We start from the raw sequence: 13256 nt of genomic DNA on the forward strand, positions 1-13256 counted from the left end.
AAATTCCTGTACATTTTAGGAACTGAAATAATTTCATTTTCTATTAACCTCAATTCCCTAAATTCATTTTCATATATTATAACAGCAGTAAATAAAATTAAGAGCATTCTGATTAGCCTATGGCTTTATTTCAAATACTATCTCTTTTCTTCATATACGATCTTAATGAATGTTCTTTTTATAATTACTGCATTCCATTTCAGGGGTCATCCAGTAACAAGATGGATACTAAAAATGCAACACTGCTGACAAAGTTTGTTCTCTCAGGATTCACATATCAACCACAGTGGCAAATACCCCTGTTCCTGGTGTTCTTGGTGATATACCTCATCACTATTGTGGGAAACCTTGGACTAACTGCTCTCATCTGCAATGATCCTCAGCTTCACATCCCCATGTACTTACTCCTTGGGAATTTAGCCTTTGTAGATGCTTGGATATCATCCACAGTGACTCCCAAGATGCTGGTCAACTTCCTAGGCAAGAGTAACATTATATCTCTTTCTGAATGCATGACACAACTGTTTTCCTTTGTATTTAGTGCAACCACAGAATGTTTTCTCTTGGCAACAATGGCATATGATCGCTATGTAGCCATATGCAAACCTTTACTTTATCCAATGATTATGACCTATAGACTTTGCACCTGGCTGTTAGTCTCATCATTTGTATGTGGCTTTATTCATTCTATAGTTCATATAGGCTTTTTATTCAGATTAACCTTTTGTAATTCTAAAATAATACATCACTTTTACTGTGACATCATGCCATTATTTAAGATTTCCTGTACTGACACTTCAATTAATGTTCTGATAGTTTTTATTTTCTCTGGGTCAATACAAGTATTTACCATTCTGATTGTTCTGGTCTCTTATACACTTGTTCTCTTTACAATCTTAAAAAAGAAGTCTCTACAAGGCATAAAGAAAGCCTTTTCCACCTGTGGAGCCCATCTCTTATCTGTCTCCTTATACTATGGCTCTCTTCTCTTCATGTATGTGCGCCCTGGATCTGCAAAATCGGATGATCAAGATATGATGGACTCTCTATTTTACACTATCATAATTCCTTTGTTAAATCCAATTATCTACAGTTTGAGAAATAAGAAAGTTATAGATTCATTGAGAAAAATGTTAAAGAGAAATGTTTAGATCTCATACTTTTATCTGTTCTCTTTTTTATTAAAACCATCACAAAAATTAAGTAGATTATATATCTGCTCTGTTTGTGGTAAGTGTGCAAAGATTTTGCAATTGTAATTGCCCCAGTGTTTAATGATTTATTAAACATGTTCATATTCTACTAGAATAACTGAGGCATAAAACAAAAACATTTTACGTACTTACATATTCTTTATTGTAGTTTTATAAAATCATTAAGTAGTATAGAGTGAAGTTCCTCTGAATAGGAATTATTACGATACTTATACAGCCATATAGCCTGGAGGCTCATACACATTTAACTCCATAATGGAGGCAGATTTATGTTTGAATGAACAGAGACAAATCCCAGGGATCCTGCTAGCCATTAAAAGATCTCTTTAGCCAATAAAGATCTACTTTATTTGGAGCCTGGTGAATTTCACTTCATGTGGGGATTCAACTCTCTTAACATTGAGGGAAATAAAAAGAAATGGGAGAGCAATGAGGAAAATATGAAAAGGAAGTTAAGACAGTGAAGGTCAAGCCAGATTTTAAGAGATGGTCTTAGCCCAGTGTGTGTGTATGAGAAATGAGACAGGCTGGGGTTCGGGGGCGGGGGAGGTTGCCTCTCATTGTCTATGGTGCCTTCTACATACCCTTTCTAGCTGTGTTTGTATGTTGTAGAGTAATCTGAAAAGCTTCACTAAATCAGAAAGCTAAGAGACAAGACTGCAGAATTTAAGTGGGAGGGTCATGGAAAAGAAAAGAGAAGTAACAGAATAGGAAGGAAATGGTCCATCCTCCTAGAATTTTCTTTTAAAGGATAAAGCTAGTAAGATACATCAGCAATGTGTAATTTTTTAAATGTGTTGTTGACACACAGCTTCAAATGTATTTTTCCAAAATTAAAATAATGTTAAGATAATATGATGTCAGAGTGCCTGGTGGGTGGCTGGGAAAGACATGCAAATTTTGGACGTTTTCTGTCCTAAGAGTTTTTAAATGTTAGACTTTTTCTACCCCATACTCCAAGTAAAATGAGTGACCCATCTTCAAGTCCACTCCTTCCCTTCCTTTCTCAAAATTCAAATTCCAAACACTTTCTTAGTGATACTACTGAAGTCCTGGCCCTGCTTCTGCATTTTGCAAAACCCCAGTTACTTATCTTTTATATCCTGATACTATTCCTTCTATATTATAGCCACCAGGTTATTCTTCATAAACAACTCTGACTAAATCATATCCCTTTTCAATAACTTTTTTAAAAAAGATTTTGTTTATTAGAGAGAGAGAGAGAGCACTAGCAGGGGGAGGAGCAGAGGGAAGAGCAGACTCCTCACTGAGAGGGGAGCCCAACGTGGGGCTCCATCCTGGGATCATGACCTGAGACAAAAGCAAACCCTTAAACAACTGAGCCACCCAGGCGGTGCCCTTTTTAAATAACTTTTAATGGGTTGTCACGGCCACCAGATTATGTGCAAATTTAGTATATATCTTGATCCACATACATATACATTAAAGCCCTCAGGAAGAAAAAAGTAGAAAAGTAGGTGGATCACAGCTAAGCTGTTTTTATGTTTTTCCCCAAGAAAATCTGTAATATTGTATATGTTTATAGTCTTTAAATGTTTTGTTGCTGTATAATATTCTCACTGTATGACAGCCTTCTTTAATTGTCTTGATTTTTATTTGTTCATTCATTATTACAACCTAAGACTGTATTGATAATGCAACAATCAGTATCTACTGCCATCATAATAGTCTGATTCCCTAAGTGACATCTTCCTTGAATGAGAAGGCTCACAGTAAGCTGCGTATCAAATGTGATATGTTACCTGTCAAGTCTTACATTCGGTTTTTAGGAGTCTAGATCAGAAAATTGGGGGCCTCTCGAAAGCTCAGACTTTCCCTGCCACCTCTTCTGTGCATGTCTGGTCTATAGATTCTCCTGTACAATACCAACTACTTTATGCCTTCCAGAATTTCACCAAAATCTCTAATCCATTGATGTGATCCCATTCTGTTTTAGATATTTCTATCTTTGTACTTCATTTTTGTTGCTTCCATGGCACATGGGAAAAAAGAAAATATACATTGGTGCAAAAAACAGTTTGCACAAGATATTCTGCTGATTCCTTTATAAACTAGAAAATTACATATGTATTATTTGATGATTAAGTATAAAGGATAATACCACATTGCTAAGTTCACTTGATTGTCTAGAACACTGATGACATGTGACTAAACCATCCCATGAAATTACTAATGACGCACATGAAATTCTTTATTATGTAGGTGTATTCACTTTCCACACCTGGAGATTTAAAAGAACTCATTATTCCTCTATTTGTATATACAATGATATACAAATCGATTTTTTTCTTACCATATTATAATACCTTCTATTCTTCAGAAGATTTCTGACAAACTTTCTAAAGTTTGGTTTGTTAACTGACTATGGCACAATAAGTGACTATGGCACAATATTACTGATGCATATTAGGTACATGGTAAAATCCTCTCTTCTAGGCTTTTTGAAAGTTCTTTTAAAAAAACAGGTTCTCAAACTTGGGCTTAGAATCGACTAGAATAGAAAGCTTATTAAAACACAGATAGGCAGACTCCAACAATAGTTTTTGATTCAGCAATGTTTATGCTGCTGGTTGGTTTAGAACCATACTTATAGAATCACTGTTTTGGACTAAGTTTCGGATCTTCTCCAAATTCATATGTTGAAGTCCTAACCCTACTGTGCTGGTACTTGAAGGGTAGCCTTGGGAACGCAGCCTTGGGAAGTAGTTAAATTATGTCATCATAATGGTGGGGCCTTTAGGATGTGATTAGTGTCCTTATAAGGAGAGAAAGAGGGAGGGTAGCTTTCTCCCTTTACATGAGTACTCACCCAGGAAAGGCCATTAAGCGCACTGAAAAGCCAGCTTTCTATAAGCCAAGAAGCATCTCACTGGCACCTTAATCTTGAATTTCTCATCCTCCAGTACTGTAAGAAATATATATATGTTGCTTAAGCTACCCAGTGTATGGTATTTTTTACAGCACCAAGCAGAGCAAGACAACCACTGTTTTAAAATAATCAGTGAAGGGCAGCCTGGGTGGCTCAGCGGTTTAGAGCCACCTTCCGCCCAGGGCATGATCCTGGAGACCTGGGATCGAGTCCCACGTTGGGCTCCCTGCATGGAGCCTGCTTCTCCCTCTGCCTGTGTCTCTGCCTCTCTCCCTCTCTCTGTGTCTCTCATGAATAAATAAATAAAATCTTTAAAAAATAGATTCATCTTTAAAAAAATAAAATAATCAGAGAAGCAAAATTGTAATAATAAGATATTTAGAGACCAGTCAAAATGGAGTTTCCACACACCTTCAATTTCCTATTTAAATAGCCCTATGCAAATATTCTAAACATTTTCACTCTTTGTAGTCTTTCTTCTCTGTTTTGGGCAGGTATATGCATATTTCAATAGGACATCTCTTATAAAGGATTAAGAGCTATGGATTTTTCTATAACTTTTTCTTGGGAACCATGGTGGACAGTGATGGTAGACAAACAAAATGCCTTTGCCTCATTTCAATAAGGTTAAGAGGAGGGAAATTTGTCTATTAGAAAAAAATTGTCAAGTTGGATCCACCTTTGTGCCATTTTTCTAAAAAAAATTTCATATTTAAGATTTTCAACTTGCTGCAATAATATGACGTTTATCTCTTCTGAGGAGATACCTTCTAAGTGAGACTTATTTAACAGTAATAACTGACAATCTTATGATATTCCCTATATTTTTTAGGAAAGAAGTTCATTATATGTACAGTCAGCATTCAAGGAATTTCTAAATGTCAGAAGTTGTAAGATTGAAACAAAAACCAATACCGTTTATAAGAAACCTACTTGAAATATAAATACCCCAATAAGGCATAAAAGGATGGGAAAGAAAACATATTATGAAAATATTAGGAAAAATATCAATATCAACCAACTTGATATTATTGACCTTACTGAACACTTCACCCAATAGCAGCGAATACACAGTATTTTAAAGCACACAATTAACATCTATCAAGATATAATAAATTGCTATGTTGGATATGTTACTACATGTGCTTTTTGTTTGTTTGAAATATTCCATTGCACTCCATTCTTCTTTGGAATAAATTATATTGAAGAGATATTTTAAGATATGGAAGGACATTTTTAATTTAATTTAATTTTTAACTATTATTTCTTAAGAATTTCAAAGCCATTTATCCTCACTGAAGAAAAAAATTACTGACTAAAGCCAGGAAACTTATGCCTCCCAAAATAATTTAACGGTTACCAGAGATCAATGTCCCCAAACAAAGGAGTAAAGTTCTTATACTGTTGGTTTCTTTCTTTCCTCTCTTATCCTTTTATTCCCTTTCTTTCCTTTCCTTACTTTTCTCCCTTTCCTCCTTCTTTCCTTTCTTCCTTCTTCTTTCCTATAGGGAGTTGTTAAAAAATTACAAATTTTTTTAAATTGATCTTTTTTTTTTTTTTTTTTTTTTTTTTTTTTAAGAAAGGCCACATACAGTGCCTCATTTGGATGTGTCTGGAGTCTTGGAAACTTTTTATTTTTAAATTTAAATTGGAGTTCAATTTTCCAACATATAGCATAACACCCAGTGCTCATCCCATCAAGTGCCCCCCTCAGTGTCCATCACCCAGTCACCCTCACCCCCCCCACCTCCCTTTCCACCACACCTTGGTCGTTTCCCAGAGTTAGGAGTCTCTCACGTTCTGTCTTCCTCTCGGATATTTCCCACTCATTTTTTCTCCTTTTCCCTTTATTCCCTTTCACTATTTTTTATATTCCCCAAATGAATGAGGCCATATAATGTTTGTCCTTCTCTGACTGACTTATTTCACTCAGCATAATACCCTCCAGTTCCATCCACGTCAAAGCAAATGGTGGGTATTTGTCGTTTCTAATGGCTGAGGAATATTCCATTGTATACATAGACCACATCTTCTTTATCCATTCATCTTTCAATGGACACCAAGGCTCCTTCCACAGTTTGGCTATTGTGGACATTGCTGCTAGAAACATCGGGGTGCAGGTGTCCCAGCGTTTCACTGCATCTTTATCTTTGGGGTAAATCTCCAGCAGTGCAATTGCTGGGTCATAAGGCAGATCTATTTTTAACTCTTTGAGGAACCTCCATACAGTTTCCCAGAGTAGCTGCACAGTTCACATTCCCACCAACAGTGCAGGAGGGTTCCCCTTTCTCCACATCCTCTCCAACATTTGTGGTTTCCTGCCTTGTTGATTTGCCCCATTCTCACTGGTGTGAGGTGGGATCTCATTGTGGTTTTGATTTGTATTTCCCTGATGGCAAGTGATGCAGAGCATTTTCTCATATGCATGTTGGCCATGTCTATGTCTTCCTCTGTGAGATTTCTCTTCATGTCTTTTGCCCATTTCATGATTGGATTGTTGGTTTCTTTGCTGTTGAGTTTAATAAGTTCTTTATAGATATTGGATACTCGTCCTTTATCTGATATGTCATTTGCAAATATCTTCTCCCATTCTGTAGGTTGTCTTTTAGTTTTGTTGACTGTATCCTTTGCTGTGCAAAAGCTTCTTATCTTGATGAAGTCCCAATAGTTCATTTTTGCTTTTGTTTCTCTTGCCTTCATGGATGTATCTTGCAAGAAGTTACTGTGGCCAAGTTCAAAAAGGGTGTTGCCTGTGTTCTCCTCTAGGATTTTGATGGAATCTTGTCTCACATTTAGATCTTTCATCCATTTTGAGTTTATCTTTGTGTATGGTGTAAGAGAATGGTCCAGTTTCATTTTTCTGCATGTGGATGTCCAATGTTCCCAGCATCATTTATTGAAGAGACTGTCTTTTTTCCAGTGGATAGTCTTCCTCCTTTATTGAATATTAGTTGACCATAAAGTTGAGGGTCCACTTCTGAAGAAAGAGAAATTAAGGAGTCAATCCCATTTACAATTGCACCCAAAAGCATAAGATATCTAGGAATAAACCTAACCAAAGAGGTAAAGGATCTATACCCTATAAACTACAGAACACTTCTGAAAGAAATTGAGGAAGACACAAACTGATGGAAAAATATTCCATGCTCATGGATTGGAAGAATTAATATTGTGAAAATGTCAATGCTACCCAGGGCAATTTACACATTTAATCCAATCCCTATCAAAATACTATGGACTTTCTTCAGAAAGTTGGAACAAATCATCTTAAGATTTTTGTTGAATCAGGAAAGACTCCGAATAGCCAGGGGAATATTAAAAAAGAAAACCATAGCTGGGGGCATCACAATGCCAGATTTCAGGTTGTACTACAAAGCTGTGGTCATCTAGACAGTGTGGTACTGGCACAAAAACAGACATAGAGATCAATGGAACAGAATAGAGAATCCAGAAGTGGAGTCTTGGAAACTTGACTACCCTATGTTCTCCTACAAATGTATCTCAAGATCTTGTTTGGAGCTTCTAGCAGAGAAGCACAGCTATTTGTATACCCTTGAGTAAGAATGGTCCTCTATCTGGGAAGGTTATCCTCTTCAACTGGGCATGCAGCTTCAGGAGCAATGCATGGGAAGCAGTGAGGGAGGAAAGGAATACCTGCCTAGCCAGCCAGATTGGGCAAATCAACTCTGATGATCAATGGGGTAACAGATGTCCCAGCCTGTTTAGGTATAATTAACATACAATACCCCATTAGTTTCCAACAAATTTATGTAGATTCATTGACAACTAGTGTTTTCTATATGGATTAGATTCTTCCAATTTGACAAACTCACATAACATTTGGAAAGTAAAATAGGGCAGATGCCCCCTATTTTTTAGTTATACATACATCTTTTCATATAAACATTAACTTTCTTGTGAGACACTAAACCTGGATAAATTTTACCTTTTATTTTTGCACCAAAGAATATTGCATGAGAATTTATACCAAAACAAGCAAAAGAAAAAAAAAACATTCTGTACCTTTAATTATGCCCAAGTAAATTTCATGATAATAAAGTCATATTTGATAGAAACTTATTTTATTTTAATTACATACATAATGAATATTGTATATATACATTTTTCTTCACCTTGACATTAATAGCTTACATTACTTCTTCTGAGGTATTAACTATGATTTCTGCTGTATTATTATTATTGTTTATAATATAAAAACATTTAGGTTTTATTGTAATATTAGACATCTTAATAAACAGTTAAAATTTACCAAAAGTATATGTATAACCAAAAAAACTTAAATATGTTGATTCTGGAAGATGTAGTAAACTTTGAATTGTATTCTATGACAATAGCACCTATGAGGGAACTAAGACACAAATGACCAGTAGCAATAACAAAAAAGATCACTGACTTCTTATCAGAAACAGCATCCCAAACACAATAGGAACATCTTTAAGGTTATGAAAGAAAATAAAATATGTCAACTAAGAATTCTATATATGGTGAAAATTGTTTCAAAAATAAAAGCACAGTATAGATATTTTTGGATAATAAAAACTAAGGAAGTCAACCATTGGCATCACTGTAATAGAGGATTTCTTAAGAATGAAGAAAAATTAAAAAAAGGAATGAAGAGAAATATGGATCTTCAGGAAGAAATGAACTCTGAAGATGATAATTATATAAATAGAAATAAGCATTTTTCTATTAATTTATTTAAACTATATATGAATATTTAAAGTAAAAATTATTATTTATATTGGGACCATATACATGTAGATGTAATACACATGAAAACTATGCCTTAAAGGGCAGGACCTATATAAATAGATTTATATGAACATGTATTGTTCAGTTTTGTGTGGAATGGTAATGTATTAACTTTAAGCAGACTTTAAAAAAAAGCTAACATATATATTGTAATCCTGAAAGCAATCATATATGCATGCAAACGAAGCAGAGAGGTATAAAAAAACAGATGTTGGAAACATAAAACAAATAGTAAAATCTTAGATCTAAGTCCAATTCTATAAATATTTATGCAATGGAATATTACTCAGTTATCAAAAGAGTGAAATCTTGCCATTCACAACAACACTAATGGAGCCAGACAGCATTATGCTAAGTGAAATAAGTCAGACAGAGAAAGATAAACACCATATGATTTCACTCATATGTAGAATTTAAGAAACAAAACAAACAAATAAAAAAAAGAAAGAAAGAGGGAGGCAAACCAAGAAACAGATTCTGAACTATAGGGAACAAACTGGTGGTTACCAGAGGGGAAGTTGGTGAGGGATCAGTAAAATAGGTGATGTGAATCAAGGAGTGCACTTGTGATGAGCCTTGGGTGTTATATGGAAGTATCGAATTACTATATTATACACCTGAAACTAATATTACACTGCATGCTAATTAAATGGAATTTAAATAAAAACTTTTTTAAAATTTAAAAAATAAAAATAGCTGCTAAAAAATAATAAGATCTAAATTTTTCCTGCCAAGAAAATTTTAGGCTCAAATGAAACCATATGAAATCACTGACAAATGTAATAAAACATTTAGGGAATAAATATTACCAATCTACAAAAACTCTTAATAAACAAAGAGCAGGGAAATCATTTTATGAGTCTAGTATGATATTAATATAAAAGAAGTGATTTTGTTTTTAAAAAAGATCAGTATCTCTCTGAACATAGGGACAAAATGCTTATCAAAATATCAGCAATCAAAATATCAGCTTATCAAAATATCAGAGTCCCTGGGTGGCTCAGTCAGTTAAGCATCTACTTTCAGCTCAGGTCATGATCTTGGGGTCCTGGGATGGAGTCCCATGTCAGGCTCCTGCTCAGTGTGGAGTCTGCTTCTCCCTCTTCACCTCCCCCCACTTGTGCTCCTATCTCTCACTCTCAAATAAATAAATAAAATATTTTTAAAAATTCAGCAAATCGAGTGAACTAACCTTTGTTCAAATGATGGATATGAAAGAATATCCAATGGAAAAAAGACAGTCTCTTCAACAAATGATGTTGGGAAACCTGGTCAGCAATACGCAGAAGAATGAAACTGGACCACTTTCTTACACCATACATAAAAATAATTTCAAAATGGTTGAAAGACTTAAATGTGAGACAGGAAGCCATCAAGATTCTTCAGGAGAAAACAGGAAGAAATCTCTTTGGTTTCTGCTGTAACAACTTCTTATTAGACACATCACCAGAGAAAAGGGAAACAAAAGCAAAAATGGACTATTGGGACCTCATCAAGAGCTTGTGCACAGTGAAGGAAATAATCAACAAAACTAAAAGGCAGCCTGTGGAATGGGAGAAGGTATTTTCAAATGATATATCTGAGAAAAGATTAGTGTCCAAAACCTATAAACAACTTCTCAAACTGAACACCCAGAAAACAAATAACTCAGGTAGGAAATGGGCAGAAGACTTTTTAAAAAATTTATATTCAGTTAGCCAACGTATAGTACATCATTAGTTTCAGAAGTAGTGCTCACTAATTTATCAGTTGCATATAACATCCAGTGCTCAGCACACCACGTGCCCTCACTAATGCTCATAACTCAAGTAGCCCCTCCTCCACTCACCTTCCCTCAAGCAACCCTCAGTTTGTTTCCCAGAGTTAAGAGTTTTTTTATGGTCTCTCTGATTTCTTCCCATTCAATTTTGTCTTCCTTTCCCTATGTTCCTCTGTGCTGTTTCTTATATTCCACCATGACTGAAACCATATGATAATCGTTTTCCTCTGATTGACTTATTTTACTCAGCATAATACCTTCCAGAAAACTTTAATAGACACTTTTCAAAGAAGAAATCCAGATGGCTAAGAGACACATGAAAAGATGTTCAACATCACTCATAATCAGGGAAATACAAATCAAAACCATGATGAGATACCACCTCAAATCTGTCAGAGTGGCTAAAACTAACAACACAGGAGATAACAGGTGTTGGTGAGGATGTGGAGAAAGGGGAACTCTTTTGCACCATTGGTAGGAATGCAAACTGGGGTAGCCACTCTGTAAAACAGTATGAGGTTTCCTAAAAATGTTAAAAATAAAGCTACCCTACCATCCAGTAATTTCACTACTGGGTATTTACCCAAAAGATACATAAATACAGATTCAAAGGGTCACATGCACCCTGATGTATAGCAGCATTATCAACAATAGCCAAACTGTGGAAAGAACCCAGAGGTCCATCCCCTGATGAATGTATAAAGAAGTGGTATATATGTACAAGGGAATAATAACCATCAAAACAAATGAAATCTTGCCATTTGCGATGACATGGATGGAGCTAGAGTGTATTATGCTAAGAGAAATAAATCAGTCAGAGAAAGACAAATACCATATGATCACACTCATATGTAAAACATAAGAAAGAAAACAGATGAACATATAGGAAGGGGCAAAAGAAAAAAAGGAGAGAGGGAAGTAAACCATAAGTGCCTCTTAATGATAGAGAACAAACTGAGGTTGGTGGAGGGAGGTAGGTCGGGGATGGGCTAAATGGGTGATAGGTATTATGCCCCAAGAGGGCACTTGTTGTGATGAGCACTGGATGCTGTATGTAAATGATAAATCACTGAATTCCACTACAGAAACCAATATTGCACTGTATGTTAATTAACAAAATTAAAAAAAATCTATGATCCTGTGTAGAAATTAACAAGCTAAGTCCAAAATTTAGATTAAAATGTAAAAAAATCTAGAATATCCAAAGCAATTTTTGAAATAATGATTGAAGGACTTACTGATTGATTTCAATGCTACCTATAAAGCTATCATAGTTAACACACAATGATATGGAAATAAGGTCATATAAATAGATACACGGAAGACAGAGCAAAGATAGGCTCACACATATGAAGAACTGACTTTTATCAGACTTGAAACCATTCCAGTGAAGGAAGAAAGTCTTTTCAACATATTATGCTTGAGATACTAGATGCCTATTATAGAAAAAAATAAACCTTGACTATTACCTCTTATCAGACACAGTAACTAATTCAAGACTAATCATAGGCCTAAACCTGAAAGCTAAACCATAAAGCTTCTAGGCGAAACAGAATTATCTTCAAGAATCATGGATAGGCAACAGTGTTTAGGCAGGACATAGAGAGCAATAGCATCTTAAAAATTATAAATCAAGTCATCAAGATGAAATTTTCTGTTTTTGAAAAGATGCCATTAAGAAATGAACAGGCAGACCAAAAACTGGGAGAGAATATCTGTAAAACTATATCTGACAACAGATAAGGCAACAAAATAAGTATAAAAATCTACTACAACATAATTAGAAAAACAGTAAATCTTCTAATGAAAAATGGACAGAGTCAATGGACCTTTCCACTAAATGAAATGGGGATCCAATGAAGTGTTTTGAGCAGTGACATTACAGAACTTGTAACTCTGGGTGCACTATTGGGATAAGGCTGTAGGATGCATGGGGAGAAACTGGGAAATTCGTTAGATTCCTTTTGCATTAACACGTGAGAAATGGTGGATTGCATTAGGATGGCAAAAGCGATAGGATTTTGCATATATTTTTATAGTAATGCTGACAATTATTTGATGACTGATCATATTTCTTGCCTGAGTAGCTCAAAAAATGGGGTCACCATTTTCTAAAATAGAAATGACATAGGAGAACTAGAATTGGGCATTGATAGTAGTAAAGAAGCTCAGGCTTGGCTGTCATAAATTTGAAATGCTTATTACACATTTACATAGAAATGCCAAGTAGGCAGCTGGATATATAACACGATGAATTTATTCCTTGGTTCAAAACTTTGGTTTGAAAAGAAAATGAATTTTCTAGTTCTGTCTCTTAAGCTAGACCAATTTCTCTTTGGAGAGGATCTGATCTGACCCAAGACAAATCAGATAGAGTGGCTAACTCTATCCTTGAAAAAAAAACATTAGAACACCCAGTATAGACCTCAATATATAGGTTGAAAGAGCTGAGCAGAACACTAGGATTGTAGGTAGCATCTTCTTAGTTCCACTCTCACACCTGGAGACGAGTCAGAAGAATAAAGGAGCTACAGGAAAAACAACTACAAAAAAAAAAAAAAAGATGAAGGAGAGAGAGAAAATGGAAGAAAGAAGAGAAATATTTAGGCCACATTAAGTG

At 35.1% G+C, this 13256-nt stretch overlaps 1 protein-coding gene across 1 annotated transcript; it reads left to right on the plus strand.

Moving 5' to 3' along the window:
- The first annotated feature begins 203 nt into the window (after window positions 1-203).
- LOC112641360 (olfactory receptor 5H2-like) lies at window positions 204-1151 on the plus strand. The gene has a single exon (XM_049105503.1). The coding sequence runs from the start codon at window positions 222-224 to the stop codon at window positions 1149-1151; it is 930 nt and encodes a 309-aa protein (XP_048961460.1). The 5' UTR covers window positions 204-221.
- The last annotated feature ends 12105 nt before the right edge of the window (window positions 1152-13256 follow it).

Source organism: Canis lupus, chromosome 33 (assembly GCF_003254725.2).
Source record: "Canis lupus dingo isolate Sandy chromosome 33, ASM325472v2, whole genome shotgun sequence".
Classification (NCBI taxonomy): domain Eukaryota; kingdom Metazoa; phylum Chordata; class Mammalia; order Carnivora; family Canidae; genus Canis; species Canis lupus.